Source organism: Notolepis coatsorum (genome assembly GCF_963971535.1).
Source record: "Notolepis coatsorum genome assembly, chromosome: 15".
Lineage (NCBI taxonomy): Eukaryota > Metazoa > Chordata > Actinopteri > Aulopiformes > Paralepididae > Notolepis > Notolepis coatsorum.
Window position 1 is genome coordinate 78,896,474 of NC_140179.1, and position 17,674 is coordinate 78,914,147.

The 17,674-nt window shown below is 42.2% G+C and overlaps 1 protein-coding gene across 2 annotated transcripts in view; it reads right to left on the minus strand.

Moving 5' to 3' along the window:
• Positions 1–16,013, minus strand: part of def6c (DEF6 guanine nucleotide exchange factor c) — a 32,117-nt gene extending 16,104 nt beyond the window's left edge. The window contains exons 1-5 of one of the 2 annotated variants that reach the window (XM_084330320.1): positions 15,715–16,013; positions 13,807–14,022; positions 11,355–11,537; positions 6,894–7,124; positions 4,888–5,034 (exon numbers count right to left, since the gene is read on the minus strand). In XM_084330320.1, the coding sequence (XP_084186446.1) occupies positions 4,888–5,034; positions 6,894–7,124; positions 11,355–11,537; positions 13,807–14,022; positions 15,715–15,810 (873 nt within the window). In that variant the 5' untranslated portion in view covers positions 15,811–16,013. The remainder of the gene's footprint in view (positions 1–4,887; positions 5,035–6,893; positions 7,125–11,354; positions 11,538–13,806; positions 14,023–15,714) is intronic. The other variant, XM_084330321.1, reaches the window with a different exon arrangement.
• Positions 16,014–17,674: the final 1,661 nt, after the last annotated feature.

The following is a 17,674-nucleotide window of genomic DNA, read 5'->3' on the forward strand; positions in this document are numbered from 1 at the left end:
CTCTTATCCAGCAGGATATCTCACTAACCTCTATAACACAGCTCTTATCCAGCAGGATGTCTCACTAACCTCTATAACACAGCTCTTATCCTGCAGGATGTCTCACTAACCTCTATAACACAGCTCTTATCCAGCAGGATATCTCACTAACCTCTATAACACAGCTCTTATCCAGCAGGATGTCTCACTAACCTCTATAACACAGCTCTTATCCAGCAGGATGTCTCACTAACCTCTATAACACAGCTCTTATCCAGCAGGATGTCTAACCTCTATAACACAGCTCTTATCCAGCAGGATGTCTCACTAACCTCTATAACACAGCTCTTATCCAGCAGGATGTCTCACTAACCTCTATAACACAGCTCTTATCCAGCAGGATGTCTCACTAACCTCTATAACACAGCTCTTATCCAGCAGGATGTCTAACCTCTATAACACAGCTCTTATCCAGCAGGATGTCTCACTAACCTCTATAACACAGCTCTTATCCAGCAGGATGTCTCACTAACCTCTATAACACAGCTCTTATCCAGCAGGATGTCTAACCTCTATAACACAGCTCTTATCCAGCAGGATGTCTAACCTCTATAACACAGCTCTTATCCAGCAGGATGTCTCACTAACCTCTATAACACAGCTCTTATCCAGCAGGATGTCTCACTAACCTCTATAACACAGCTCTTATCCAGCAGGATGTCTCACTAACCTCTATAACACAGCTCTTATCCAGCAGGATGTCTAACCTCTATAACACAGCTCTTATCCAGCAGGGTGTCTCACTAACCTCTATAACACAGCTCTTATCCTGCAGGATGTCTCACTAACCTCTATAACACAGCTCTTATCCAGCAGGATGTCTAACCTCTATAACACAGCTCTTATCCAGCAGGATGTCTAACCTCTATAACACAGCTCTTATCCAGCAGGATGTCTCACTAACCTCTATAACACAGCTCTTATCCAGCAGGATGTCTCACTAACCTCTATAACACAGCTCTTATCCAGCAGGATGTCTAACCTCTATAACACAGCTCTTATCCAGCAGGATGTCTAACCTCTATAACACAGCTCTTATCCAGCAGGATGTCTAACCTCTATAACACAGCTCTTATCCAGCAGGATGTCTAACCTCTATAACACAGCTCTTATCCTGCAGGATGTCTAACCTCTATAACACAGCTCTTATCCAGCAGGATGTCTCACTAACCTCTATAACACAGCTCTTATCCAGCAGGATGTCTCACTAACCTCTATAACACAGCTCTTATCCAGCAGGATGTCTAACCTCTATAACACAGCTCTTATCCAGCAGGATGTCTCACTAACCTCTATAACACAGCTCTTATCCAGCAGGATGTCTAACCTCTATAACACAGCTCTTATCCAGCAGGATGTCTCACTAACCTCTATAACACAGCTCTTATCCAGCAGGATGTCTCACTAACCTCTATAACACAGCTCTTATCCAGCAGGATGTCTCACTAACCTCTATAACACAGCTCTTATCCAGCAGGATGTCTAACCTCTATAACACAGCTCTTATCCAGCAGGATGTCTAACCTCTATAACACAGCTCTTATCCAGCAGGATGTCTAACCTCTATAACACAGCTCTTATCCAGCAGGATGTCTCACTAACCTCTATAACACAGCTCTTATCCAGCAGGATGTCTCACTAACCTCTATAACACAGCTCTTATCCAGCAGGATGTCTAACCTCTATAACACAGCTCTTATCCAGCAGGATGTCTAACCTCTATAACACAGCTCTTATCCAGCAGGATGTCTCACTAACCTCTATAACACAGCTCTTATCCAGCAGGATGTCTAACCTCTATAACACAGCTCTTATCCAGCAGGATGTCTCACTAACCTCTATAACACAGCTCTTATCCAGCAGGATGTCTAACCTCTATAACACAGCTCTTATCCAGCAGGATGTCTCACTAACCTCTATAACACAGCTCTTATCCAGCAGGATGTCTAACCTCTATAACACAGCTCTTATCCAGCAGGATGTCTAACCTCTATAACACAGCTCTTATCCAGCAGGATGTCTAACCTCTATAACACAGCTCTTATCCAGCAGGATGTCTCACTAACCTCTATAACACAGCTCTTATCCAGCAGGATGTCTAACCTCTACAACACAGCTCTTATCCAGCAGGATGTCTAACCTCTATAACACAGCTCTTATCCAGCAGGATGTCTCACTAACCTCTATAACACAGCTCTTATCCAGCAGGGTGTCTCACTAACCTCTATAACACAGCTCTTATCCAGCAGGATGTCTCACTAACCTCTATAACACAGCTCTTATCCAGCAGGATGTCTCACCTCTATAACACAGCTCTTATCCAGCAGGATGTCTAACCTCTATAACACAGCTCTTATCCTGCAGGATGTCTAACCTCTATAGCACAGCTCTTATCCAGCAGGATGTCTCACTAACCTCTATAACACAGCTCTTATCCAGCAGGGTGTCTCACTAACCTCTATAACACAGCTCTTATCCAGCAGGATGTCTCACTAACCTCGATAACACAGCTCTTATCCAGCAGGGTGTCTCACTAACCTCTATAACACAGCTCTTATCCAGCAGGATGTCTCACTAACCTCTATAACACAGCTCTTATCCAGCAGGATGTCTCACTAACCTCTATAACACAGCTCTTATCCAGCAGGATGTCTAACCTCTATAACACAGCTCTTATCCAGCAGGATGTCTCACTAACCTCTATAACACAGCTCTTATCCAGCAGGATGTCTAACCTCTATAACACAGCTCTTATCCAGCAGGATGTCTAACTTCTATAACACAGCTCTTATCCAGCAGGATGTCTCACTAACCTCTATAACACAGCTCTTATCCAGCAGGATGTCTCACTAACCTCTATAACACAGCTCTTATCCAGCAGGATGTCTCACTAACCTCTATAACACAGCTCTTATCCAGCAGGATGTCTCACTAATCTCTATAACACAGCTCTTATCCAGCAGGATGTCTCACTAATCTCTATAACACAGCTCTTATCCAGCAGGATGTCTCACTAACCTCTATAACACAGCTCTTATCCAGCAGGATGTCTAACCTCTATAACACAGCTCTTATCCAGCAGGATGTCTCACTAACCTCTATAACACAGCTCTTATCCAGCAGGATGTCTAACCTCTATAACACAGCTCTTATCCTGCAGGATGTCTCACTAACCTCTATAACACAGCTCTTATCCAGCAGGATGTCTAACCTCTATAACACAGCTCTTATCCAGCAGGATGTCTCACTAACCTCTATAACACAGCTCTTATCCTGCAGGATGTCTCACTAACCTCTATAACACAGCTCTTATCCAGCAGGATGTCTCACTAACCTCTATAACACAGCTCTTATCCTGCAGGATGTCTAACCTCTATAACACAGCTCTTATCCAGCAGGGTGTCTCACTAACCTCTATAACACAGCTCTTATCCAGCAGGATGTCTAACCTCTATAACACAGCTCTTATCCAGCAGGATGTCTAACCTCTATAACACAGCTCTTATCCAGCAGGATGTCTCACTAACCTCTATAACACAGCTCTTATCCTGCAGGATGTCTCACTAACCTCTATAACACAGCTCTTATCCAGCAGGATGTCTCACTAACCTCTATAACACAGCTCTTATCCAGCAGGATGTCTCACTAACCTCTATAACACAGCTCTTATCCAGCAGGGTGTCTCACTAACCTCTATAACACAGCTCTTATCCAGCAGGATGTCTAACCTCTATAACACAGCTCTTATCCAGCAGGATGTCTCACTAACCTCTATAACACAGCTCTTATCCTGCAGGATGTCTCACTAACCTCTATAACACAGCTCTTATCCAGCAGGATGTCTCACTAACCTCTATAACACAGCTCTTATCCAGCAGGATGTCTAACCTCTATAACACAGCTCTTATCCTGCAGGATGTCTCACTAACCTCTATAACACAGCTCTTATCCAGCAGGATGTCTCACTAACCTCTATAACACAGCTCTTATCCAGCAGGATGTCTCACTAACCTCTATAACACAGCTCTTATCCAGCAGGATGTCTCACTAACCTCTATAACACAGCTCTTATCCAGCAGGATGTCTCACTAATCTCTATAACACAGCTCTTATCCAGCAGGATGTCTCACTAATCTCTATAACACAGCTCTTATCCAGCAGGATGTCTCACTAATCTCTATAACACAGCTCTTATCCAGCAGGATGTCTCACTAACCTCTATAACACAGCTCTTATCCAGCAGGATGTCTAACCTCTATAACACAGCTCTTATCCAGCAGGATGTCTAACCTCTATAACACAGCTCTTATCCTGCAGGATGTCTCACTAACCTCTATAACACAGCTCTTATCCAGCAGGATGTCTCACTAACCTCTATAACACAGCTCTTATCCAGCAGGATGTCTAACCTCTATAACACAGCTCTTATCCAGCAGGATGTCTAACCTCTATAACACGGCTCTTATCCAGCAGGATGTCTCACTAACCTCTATAACACAGCTCTTATCCAGCAGGGTGTCTAACCTCTATAACACAGCTCTTATCCAGCAGGATGTCTCACTAACCTCTATAACACAGCTCTTATCCAGCAGGATGTCTCACTAACCTCTATAACACAGCTCTTATCCAGCAGGATGTCTCACTAACCTCTATAACACAGCTCTTATCCAGCAGGATGTCTCACTAACCTCTATAACACAGCTCTTATCCAGCAAGATGTCTCACTAACCTCTATAACACAGCTCTTATCCAGCAGGATGTCTCACTAACCTCTATAACACAGCTCTTATCCAGCAGGATGTCTAACCTCTATAACACAGCTCTTATCCAGCAGGATGTCTCACTAACCTCTATAACACAGCTCTTATCCAGCAGGATATCTCCCCTCTTGTCCTTGAGGTCCTCCCCGATGTAGTAAGCCATGATGCAGGGCTTCAGCACGAACCAGCGCTCGGTCCAGTTCCGACGCAGATGACCCTTTTTCCACATGTAACCCTGAGTGTAGAGAATAACAGAGGACCTTTATGATGAATTGAAAATGGGGGACCCTGATGTAAACAAGACGAAAGACTTTCTCTGGTCTGCATCCCCTTAAGGAAAACTCCAACATTTTGGGAAATTAGCTTATTTGCCATCTACCCTGGAGTTAGACAAGAAGATACATACCGTTTTCTTCTCTGTGCATGCAGTAGGAGTAGGAAGACGTTGGGAACTAGGCTAATGGAGGAACCTACTTCCAGTGACTGACGCTAAGCTAGGCTAACGGTGTGTGTCTTCCTACTCCTACTGCATGCACAGAGAAGAAAAAAGGTATGTATCTTCTTGTCTAACTCCAGGGTAGATGGCAAATAAGCTAATTTCCCAACATTTTGGAGTTTTCCTTTAACAATTGTGTGTATTGACCTGTACTGTATTGTATTGTACCCATTCTGCAATCTGTTAATACAATTTTCAATCAATCAAACTCAAAGATTTATATTCACCTGTAGAAAAGTAATAATCTCTAACAATAAATGTCTATTTTTCATATAAAACAATTGTGAAATGAAGATTTCAAGATGGAAAGCAAGTCAATACAGAGCAGAAAACTGGTTAACTGGTTATATAGACGTCATCAAAAATATCTAACAAACATAATCTGATTCGTTGAATGTGTGAATGTGAGGCATAAGCTGTAAAGCACTTTGGATAAAAAGAGTCATAAATGCAGTCCATTTACCATCTACATCTACATAGGCATGTCTACATACAACACTACATACCTGTCCGTGCAAACAGTACCTAGCGTGTGCCTACTAGCGTACTGCTGTCAATACAAAATATGATTCTGCGTGAACGATGGTATGCTTTTTACAGTATGAAAGGCAAAGACCTGCAGACTCCCCAGCATGAGTATGTGTGTATATATTGGCGATCGATAATTCAATATGATAATGTATGTCTTTCAATGGGATCATATTGTGATGAAATCAGGATATCGTGATACACAACTCTGTTGTCTAAATTGAACATAACAAGCACATATTAAGTTAACTCAAATGTCTCATACATTTTGATCTGAAACAGTTGAGGGACAGTCATTTAAAAATTGCAGCTTTGGTTTTATGTCCTACTTACATTATCACGCAGTTCAACGAGATTAGGATTCAACTGGATTACACAAACTGTGATTTCACATACGTGAGATATACATCGTGATATACTGTATATATATATATATATGATCAATATTGACAAAAAGTCCTTGTGATTATATCAAGATATTGATTTCTTCCATATCTCCCAGCCGTGTACACCCTACTTGGAGACCATGTTAGATTCAGATTCAGACAACTTTATTGATCCCACGTGGGGCAATTCATATTGTAGCTTTGCACGAGTAACAAAAACATCACAACGACAACACAGCAACAAAAACATTCCATGCTATACAGTGTACACAGTCGAGTAAAAGTTAAAGTAAAAACAGACAACTAGGTGTAAAAGGCTACTTTAAAGTAACTACCGTCTGTGTTTAAAAGTCTGATAGCCGAGGTGACAAAAGATTTGGCGTAACGGTTGGTCCTACTCAACGGAACGTCATAACGGCGGCCAGAAGACAACAGTGAAAACCGCTGAGACAGAGCGCGGACAACCTGCTCCGTACAGAGAGAACATAGGTCTCTCTGTTTCACTCCAATTATTTTGGAGCACACTTTCACAATATTATGTAGGCTGTTCTTATCTTTAATAGATAGGCCACTGAACCAGGCCACTGAACCAGCAGATAAAAGAAAAGGTTAAGAGGCTTTCATTAAAATAACCATAGAAAGTGCTCAGGATCTTCACACTAACACCTCTAGGGGCCCACTCACCCTCTTCAGGACATTGTGATACATCTCCAGGAACACCTCGTCCAAGCCCAGGCTGAAGCCTTCAGCGCAGGTGATCCTCAGGAGCCGGCCCGCCCCCATGTGCTCCAGGAAGCTCCACACGGACACGCCGTCCTCCCGCACCGAGGCATCCTGGGACAGCAGGTCCTCCAGGAGCTTCCCGTCCCACTCCTGGCCCGTCGCCGTGGAGATCTTCTTCAGGAGGTATTCCATCTGAATGCACCCAAAGTTATAATGCTGTAATCAGGGTTGTAAAGTACTCGAGTAATTATACTTTGTTACAATACTTAAGTACTGTTTTTGGGGATTTGTACTTTACTCAAGTATTATTAGGTTTGTATACTTGTACTTTTACTCAATTACATTTCAGAAAAAGAAAAAAAACGTTTTACTCCTTACATTTAAAATGCAGTGTAGGAGCCATTCTTGAGTTATTTAATCTTTGAGTTTGTATCATGCAATTATTTGAATTATGAAAATGCTTTATGGATTACGAAATATGAAAACGAAAACTGATAATTTGATTGATAAGTCATGATATTATTTACACTGATTATCTTATTGTAACTATTCTTATGATTTGAAACTATGTGCACTTTCCCTTTAAAGAGACCTACCTGAGCTATTCACCTGTGTGGTTTACCTTGATAAGGGGTGGTGGCTTGCGTGGGAGACGTGGACCGGGAAAGCAAACCGTTTTTGTACCGCACGCACCGCATGCAACGCACACATGTATTAGATATACGAGTTTTGTTTGTTTTGCTTATTGGAAATAAATGATTGATTCATTGTGACAGCCAAACGGATGGATCAGAATCTTTATTATGTGCGCATAGACTAAAGCTATCCCCGGAGTGGAAGTGGCAAATACGAAATACAAAATTGTTTGTAAATAGCCACTATATGCAGACCTACAAAGTACAAATCTCGCAGGTCCAACTATTTTAATTAGTATATTTGTTTCTCTGGCCGAGCTAACGTTAACGTTATTAATCCTGCGGCCGCACTTTAAAAACCGCCAATCAAATCCCCATCAATGGAAAATGAACCCGGTCATACCCATTGATTGGTCCTTGTGCAAGACTAGAAAGCGGGGATCTTTGATTAAACACCTGCTATGAGAAGAATATAGTCAGAAAAAAAGTTACTTTACTTAAACTTTTTAGTACTTAAGTACATTTAAAAATAGAAACTTTTTGACTTTTACTCAAGTGTGTTTTAAGCCAGATACTCTGACTTTTACTTGAGTAAGATTTTGAGACGGTACCCATACATTCACTTAAGTATAATTTCTGGGTACTTTTTAGACCCCTGGATGTAATTCTGCGTTCCAGACAACTGGGGATTTCCCAGTTGAAAAAATGTCTACCTCCAAGCTTTCCAGGTGCACGTAAACAAAAAAACATAGCTGATCATGACAAAACGTTGTGGCAAGTGGCAAGGCAGTTAAACAGCGGGATGTGCAGCAAATAGGAGAAAAAAGTACACATAACAGCCGCCATTATACATTTTAATTTACTTTATACTTGGAAACATATCTAAACATTGCATTGACTAGCCTGATAATACTGTAAATACATCTATGATGTGCTTCTCCATGGATGGCGCCATTGTCGTTTGACGTCAGACAACGGATTCTCCGTGAAGTCGGGGTAGATTTCCCCGTACCCTGAGTTTCCGAGTAGGGACTCCAACTTTCCAGTCTATACTTTTTAACCCTTTCACTGCCACACGACAGAAGGTTAGCCCTTTACTATCACACTAAATGATGGAGCATCGCCGTCGGTTGTGTGATAGTAAAGGGCTAACCTTCTGTATTGTCACAGTGAAAGGGTTAACCGGCTGTCGCGTGGCAGTGAAAGGGTTAAGTAGGAGGTTGGAAAACGCAGTTATATACCATACTGGCCAATCGCGTCTCGCTCTGCCTACTGAGATATTACAATATCTCCAGTACCTACTGTACTCTGGGAAACAAAATCAAATGCACCCACTTGCACATGACCACGCCACTCCCATGCGTGACTCTATATTACGCTGGAAGTGGTCACGCCTCACCCTTCCTCATTCGTTTCCACACGCGGAAGCAGCTCGAATGCACTTTCGGACAGGAAATTTGTTATGAAGCATAGGGAGAAATTTCACAATGTTGGGCTTTCGCCAGAAGTTCGCCATCCCCCGGAACCTTCTCGCCACGTCCTGACAGTGCTGTCATCTACCTGCTGAACCGAGCCTACACTCACCTACAAGCCGGGGAGCACTGTGAGAGTCATGTTCTTTGACTTCTCCAGTGCTTTTGATACCATAAGGCCTGGGCTACTGGGTGAGAAGTTGGAGGCGATGCAGGTAGAGGCCCCCCTGGTGTCCTGGGTTGTGGACTATCTGACGGGCAGACCACAGTATGTGTGCCTACGGAGCTGTGTGTCAGACAGACTGGTCAGCAACACCGGGGTCCCGCAGGGGACAGTCCTCTCTCCCTTCCTCTTCACTGTCTACACCAACGACTTCCACTATCGGTCAGAGTCCTGCCACCTTCAGAAGTTTTCTGATGACTCTGCGATAGTGGGATGTATAAAGGACGGTGACGAGAGGGAATACCGGGAACTGGTAGTGGACTTCATCACATGGTGTGATAAAAACCACCTGCAGCTAAATGTGGCGAAGACCAAGGAACTGGTTGTGGAGCTGGGGAGGAGGAGGAGTGCACCTGTGACCCCCGTTTCCATCAGGGGAGTTGATGTGGACATGGTTGAGGTGTACAAATATCTCGGTGTGCACATCGACAACAAACTGAACGGGGCAAAACACGCAGAGGCACTGTACAAACAGGGCCAGAGCCAACTCTACTTCCTCAGAAGGCTCAAGGCTGAGATCCTTCAATGTCTGTACAAGGATGTTGAGAATGTTCTATGAGTCGGTGGTGGCGGGCGCCTTCTTGTACGCTGTGACCTGCTGGGGCAGCGGACTGAGAGCAGGGGACACAACCAGGCTGGATAAGCTGGTCAGGAAGGCCAGTAGCGTGGTTGGGGTGGAGCTGGACTCTCTAGCGAGGGTGGCGGAGAGGGGGAGCCTTGCTAAGCTCCAGGCCATCAGGGAAAACCCCTCCCACCCACTATACACAGACTTGGCTGACAGGAGGAGCATGTTCAGTGCTAGGCTCACACTACCCAAATGCAGCACTGAACGGCACAGGAAGTCCTTCATTCCAACAGCCATCAGACTATACAATGCATCACTGTGCCTCACTGCATCACTGAGCACAGAGCGGCAGATCCATAGTGGCAGGCTCCACAACAGGGGGCAGCGACTGCTGCCAGACATTGACCTAGGACTAATAGGAACCCAAGGAGGACAATAACACTACCTGATGCATACTGCACCTTATGTGACACTGTGAATATATATTTCAGTTAGTTAGATAGTTAATTATATTGACCAATTTGTTTACACTGCTTGTGTTGTTTTTACTACCTGTACCCCCCCCTTCCCCCATGCTCAGTATATTTTTACTGTATTTATTTACTGTATATTTTATTCCATTTTTATTCTATTTTACTCTACTCTTATCCTAGGCAACTTGATTTGATTTGTGTTATTATTCTAATTCGTGACCTGTCCTGTCTAAATGTTGAGCGATTTGCAGTGTCAAATATTCTATTCTATGCCTATAAACTACACAAAGTGCACTGTACTCAATCTGAACAATTAAAATAAACACTGTTCATGCCAGATAATACAAAGTAAACTGGTAAAAGTCGACACAGAATAATCGATTATTCAGTCGTAGGCAGTAACTACAAAATAACCAACTACTAGAATCTGGAGTTGTGCACATCCCTAACATAAAGTTTACCATCTGTGTTGACAGGAAGCCATTCAAGGTCTAATCAGGGAGGAAAACAGGAAGGAAGAAATCATCATCCTTCTTACAGACATTGCATCATGCTTATGGGGGGGGGGGGGGGGGGCTGCGTCTCTCTCCCAAAAAATGGGATTCTTTCCCAGAGGAGTAACTACTAGGATCGCAGAGCGATGAGATAGGGCGGGGAAAACACAGGAACACACTTAACACAAGGATCAGAGGAATGGGGGAAACCCCAAAACAACAGTTGAAAAGAGAGGGGGGGGAAACAAGAGCACTATAGAGCGAGATAAACCTAGAAACTGTTCTCAGAGGTCTCAAGAAGCACTCCTCTACAACTGAGGACAAAGGTGTAATGAACAAGCACAGGAAACACAAGCCTACTTAAAGACACTGCACACCTGACTCCAATCAGGTGCCAATCAAGCCCACACACCTGCCATGCCAGCTGGCAATTAACCCACAGAGAGTCCAGTGATTGACAGCACACAAATCCCAAATAAATCCATATCTCACAGGAATAAACTAAAAACAAACCTATACATAGACAGCAATCCATCACAATTATAAAGAGCATATCTAACCTCTTCAGGTATCATGGCCAGTGGGTAGCGGTCCTCCGACAGCAGCTTGAACAGACAAAAGAGTTTGAAGCAGTCTCTCTCGGAGGACAGCGCCCCATCTGGTAGGCCTCTGTAGTTCTTCTTCATGGTCATTGTCCAGCAAAGGTCGTCAAACTTCTCCTTGTCAAACGTCCCCTCCTTGACCTGGACGCCGCCAATGTGAAAAGGAACGCAAACATGATACTTTTTCTCTGCCAATAAAGATGTTGAGTCCAAGATGTAGTATTCTCCACTTGCACAATGTGGGGGCGTCATATCCGGTTACGTCTTTAGCCATGTAGACTTCTTCCGGTCCCTTCACAATACATTGAGTTTAGCAACTTGTTCCCGTCAAATACAACACAACTTTATCATAACTTTTTTCTTTCCAGAATATCAAACGTGGGTCTAACAGATGCCACGTCGATACTAATTGAGTTATCTGTCTCATTTCATGGCTAACTCTAACAGTAAACTTCTTTACATGAAATACAGCCAAAAAACCTTAGAAAAAAGTGACAATAAAGTTGTTTAATTGACTGGGAAAAGTTTCTAAACTCAATGTATTGTGATAGGACCGGAAGAAGTCTGCGGGGCTAGAGACGTAACCGGATACGACGCCTCCACATTGTGCAAGTACAACTTAAGGGATGTAGAGGGGAGTGGATTTTCATTTTATAATTTGTATTTTCAAATGATAAAACAAAGCACTGCCTACACTCTATAATCACAGTCAGAAGGTAGGTGCGCTCCCCCACTTCCAAAAATAGCACTACAACACCGTTAGTATCCAAGTATTGGCTGAAATACACAACAGTTTAGACTCAATGTTTTTGGTCACACTGAAAAAAAATATATAATCTTGTCCCATTAGAAAGATCTAACACGTTTTTATATCTGCCAAAAATCACATTGTTACACACTCTTGGTATCAGATGTTAGTACTGGTAAATCATCCAATACCAATACCTTGTTTTAGGTATTTCAAACAAATATAGGATATGAAAGTGTACATAATATAATTTAACAATTGATTCTATCTACAGGGTTCTCACAGACATTGCAAAATGAAATTCAAGGACTTTTAAGTACTTTTCCAAGCACTATTTGGATAATTTTCAAGGATGTCACTCAAAGGATACAATTCACTTTTAAATAGGGATGCTCGATATTGGCTTTTTTACCGATACCGATATTCCGATATTGTCCAACTCTTAATTTCCGATACCGATATCAACCGATATCAACCGATACCGATATATGCAGGGTTTCCCCGTCCAAAAAACTGAATAATTTCAGGTAACTAATAATTTCACTGGATATATATATAACAAATATTGTTATTGTTTTTTATTTTTTTTAAACCGATACCGATATTTTCCGATATCACATTTTACTGCCGATATCGGCCGATAATATCGGTCGGCCGATAATATTGGACATCCCTACTTTTAAATGCTGTTTTTTTTTAAACATCTTCTTGGCCTGCTTGCCAGCTAGAGCATCACACACGAACAAATGAGGAAAAGCAGTTGGAGCGCGCGAGACAGCGACTCGTCAGATTTTATTAAAACAGAACAAAATAATTCGATTTCTTGATTCAGAACAATTTGATCATGGATGAACAAAACATTCAATGCGAATGGTTGATTTGAATTTCAAGGACTTTTTTAAGCACCTCGTTAAAAAATTGGCTGTTTTCAAGGAATTCCAGGCCTTGACTTTTATTTTATTTTAAATCAAGCACTCACTTCAAGGACCTTGTGCGAACGAACCCTGTAACTAATACCTTATGGACTTTGGATATGAGCTAGTATCTGGAATACCATATACAAGCCAGGTGCGAGACCAAATTAATCAACTACACGGTGACAGCCCTAAACTGTAGTAAGGCTGTCCCCGAAGCCTGTTTTTGGGATTCGAACTTAGTCAGGGTTTTTCAAACGGACGTTCGAACCTTTGTTTTTAATTAAAACAAATATTCATTATTAATAACGTTTTTTTTTCTTTCTTCTTTTTAATAAATATCCTCAAACTAAATCCTCAATTTGAATAAAGTGATTAATCTGATTAAATTAGTATTTTCTTTATTATTAAATCAACTTTCTTTAATGAATATAACTCATCAGTTTTTAATAATATTAGTGTAGCCTAATCTTTATCTGCAACTGTGAAGAAAAACCCCATTGGTTTAAACAGAATGAATAGACACATACAAAATATATATAAATAAATAAAACTTTTTATTTTTATTAAAAATTTAAAATTCGAATGTTGATTTAGAATTCGAATGCCAACTTAACAAACGAAGGTCTGAATGTTCGAACGCTTAGGCTCAGCCCTAAACTGTAGTAGCCCACCTTATCCAGTATGTACTTGTTGAGGCATGTAGCCGTGGTTAGAGACCGGCCCTAAACTGTAGTTAGTAGCCCACCTTATCCAGTATGTACTTGTTGAGGTAGGGCATGTAGCCGTGGTTAGAGACCGGCCCTAAACTGTAGTAGCCCACCTTATCCAGTATGTACTTGTTGAGGTAGGGCATGTAGCCGTGGTTAGAGACCGGCCCGGCGTCATCGTCCTGGAAGTGCTGCTCCAGGGCCACAGGGTCGTGAGGGATGTTCAGCACCGTGTACAGGTTATGAGATAGGACCTGACACACACACACACACACACACACACACACACACGTGAGTGAGCCCTCATCAGTGCGATTCATTATTCTCTTTTATTTTAATTTCAGGTAGTTGTACCTTAAGATAATTGAAGGCTGGCATCTGTAAATGCAGATATAAGTACTTTATTCTTATTTTATTATCATTATCATTATTTTCTTTCCAATGAAATGAAAATCAGAAAATAAGTGGTATATGATGGATAATATGAAAGTCAATGCTTAAAGGAAAATAGACTTCGGAAATCAGTTTTTCATTTACTGTTCTGTAAAAGTCTTGTCGAATGTAATGCTTTATGTTTTGTGTGCACCCCAGGGAGACTAGTTGTTGTCATGCAACAGCTAATGGGGATCCTAATAAACTCAATTATGAGATAGGACCTGCCTCAGTCACACACATCATGAGGATACAGACACCATCAAACTGAACATCATATGAACCACCACTATACGGTTCATCAGTTTTTCTATTACACACACCTGAGTGTTCTAGTTGCACAAACACACGCATGGATGATTGATTGATTGAATTGATTGATTGATTGAAAAGTTTATTAACAGATTGCAGAATGGGTACAGTACAGTACAGCTCAATACATACAATTGTTAAGGGGATGCAGACCAGAGAAAGACTTTCGTCTTGTTTACATCAGGGTCCCCCATTTTCAATTCATCATAATGCATGCTGCACGGCACGGCACGCACACATACAAATACATAGTGAGGTATATTTAATAATGATTAGTTATTATTAAATGATAAGTTACAAGTGGAGAGGTCAGGTTGCCAGAGGAACCGACACAAAGGTGTCAATCAGGCCAGCTGTCTTTTCAAACAGGCTTTTTGACACCGTTGTGTCGGTTTCTGTGGCGGCCTGACCTCTCCACTCTTCCCAGGACAGTGAAAGGGAAAGACAGACTATTCTCAATACACAAACATATGAACTCTTAACCTAAAATGACTTATGCAACTTATAATTTAATAACTAATCATTAAATATACACCTCAATAGTTACACAGGTGTGTACCGGTGTATGCGCACACGCACACACACACACACACACACACACACACACACACACACACAGATCTTGTTAGGACATCAGTCTGCTATTTCCTTGGATTCCTCTCACCACTGAAGACATGTTTGAACTCGCCAGAAGAAAATAACACCAAGTTTGGAGGAGAGAGGGTAAAGAAGGTATCTTGTTGATTGTCTACCTTACATCACTGTAATACTTGTGACATGTCATATATTCAGATACTGGTGTATATACAGTACAAACAAAACAAAAAAAGCTTTAGCTTGGACTTTGACCCTCCTATTCAAATCAACATGCCTGACTTCTTTCAACCAGAGTAGGCTATGCTGTAAGCCTTTAAAAGAGTTGGGCGTGTGTAATGTTGTATTTGTGTGTGCGTGCGTGCGTGCATGCGTGTGTGTGTATGTGAATGTCACTGTAGCTAAGAACCCCCGGGTAGCCAAATGTATTAACAGTCTGACAAAGTTAGTTTAAAAAATAAATAAAACAACAACAAATATAGTCATTTGATTTGCTACGGTTGTGTGCTATTCAAGTGGATTCTCGACAGACCGATAGAAAACGACTTGCAAAGTATAGCCTACTTCTATTTCCTTAACGTTTGAAAACATTGATTTATTTTATTTACCTTCAGTTGGGATTTGGACACTTTCCCGCACTGCTCGACATCCAGCGACGTGAAGGCGAACCATATGGACTTGAGGAGTTCTGATTTTAGGTCCATTTCGGAGCGACTTTTTGCGCGGTGCGCAACACACTAGGCTACATGTCCAAATCCCCTTCTGTGGGGTGAGAACTGCGCTGCGCTACTGTCCCGCATCCCGACAGACAGTCTACTCTTCAAATAACTAAAACCAGTCAAATCCGGGGCAGACCATTGACTGTAATTAAAACTAAAGGCAGACCGAAAGAGGCGGAGTAGTATGTTAAGTGGTGACTACTATACTAGGCTTCTTGAGAAATCAGCTGTCATGTGATTCTGAAACGCAGCCAACAGAAATGAGAATATTATTGCTGTGTTATACGTCATCGCAGGTAACAACTGATCACGCAGGGGTGTAAAAAGTACCCAGAAATTATACTTAAGTGAAAGTATGGGTACCGTCTCAAAATCTGACTCAAGTAAAAGTCAAAGTATCTGGCTAAAAACACACTTGAGTAAAAGTAAAAAAAGTCCTACTTTTAAATGTACTTTAACTTAGTATGTACTAAAAAGTAAAAGTACATTTTCTTTTTGAAAGGGATAGATCAAACTCATTCCATCGTGGGCCAAGTTTTCATTTGCACCATTGATTGATTGATTGAAAAGTTTATTAACAGATTGCAGAATGGGTACAGTACAGTACATCTCAATACATACAATTGTTAAGGGGATGCAGACCAGAGAAATACTTTCGTCTTGTTTACACCAGGGTCCCCCATTTTCAATTCATCATAACATATATGACATACATGACATACAGATAGACAGTACTGCTACATCTATACATTTATGACATATCAGATTTGCAAATACAGTACTGTTTGTGATACAAAAGTGTCCAGAAAAGGAGTGTATATACATTTGGCGTAGAAACTGTACATTGGAGGAGGTTGGTGGGGTGGGGTTGGGTGGGTTGGGTGAGGGCTGTACATTGGAGGTGGGGGGGGGGGTTGGGTAGGGGACACACACACATTTTACACTGTACATTGGAATGTTGACAAAGCCTTACTTGGTCATTTACTGTACAACTAGGTTAGGACATTTGTAGGGGCCAGTTTCGAATTGCAGTCTCACGTAGGTGTTTTTTGAGAGTGTTTTTGAAGGTGGGTAGTGATTCACATTCCTTTACAGCTTTAGGCAGGGCGTTCCACATTGATGTGGCATAATTGCGAAACGTGTTTAGTCCCTTGTTTGAGCCGAATCTGGGTTTTACATGATTTGTGGAGCTCCCTCTGGTGTTGTGATCGTGGTATTCACTGACCTTTGGGAAGTATTTTGACATGTACATGGGTACCTTGGTCGCATAGTGTATCTTGTAGACCAGGCCCATTGCAAGTTGCTGTACTCTGTCGTCTACTCTAAGCCATCCTAGGTTGTTAAAGTGGGCAGGGGTGAGGTGGGTTCTAGGAGTCAGGTCAAGTAGTAGTCTGACTAGCTTGTTTTGAGATGTTTGTAATTTGTTTTTTAGTGCCTTTGAGGTGCTTTGGTACCATGAGGTGCAAGCATAGTCGTAGTACCCTTGAATGAGTGCTCCTGCTAGAGTCTTCAGGGTATTCTTGTTTACCAGCGACCGTTCACGCAACATTAACGGCCAATCCTGAAAGAAAGAACAGACCCCCGAATGGCAGAATGGACCGAAAGACCTTTTTGTCCCTTATCCTGCTACTCTCGGGAGACATTCATCTAAACCCAGGCCCGGTCTTGACCAGAACTCAGGCGAGAAGACTTGGTCTGGCAGCGCAAGAAGCGAGGGAGGTTACCATCGCAACCAATATCAACAACTCAACCTGTGGCTACATCCACTGCACGGACGGCAACTCTTCCCAAATGACGCCGCAGCAGACGAGCACACGTGAGGCAGAGACGAGAGGAGGTGAACCGAGGG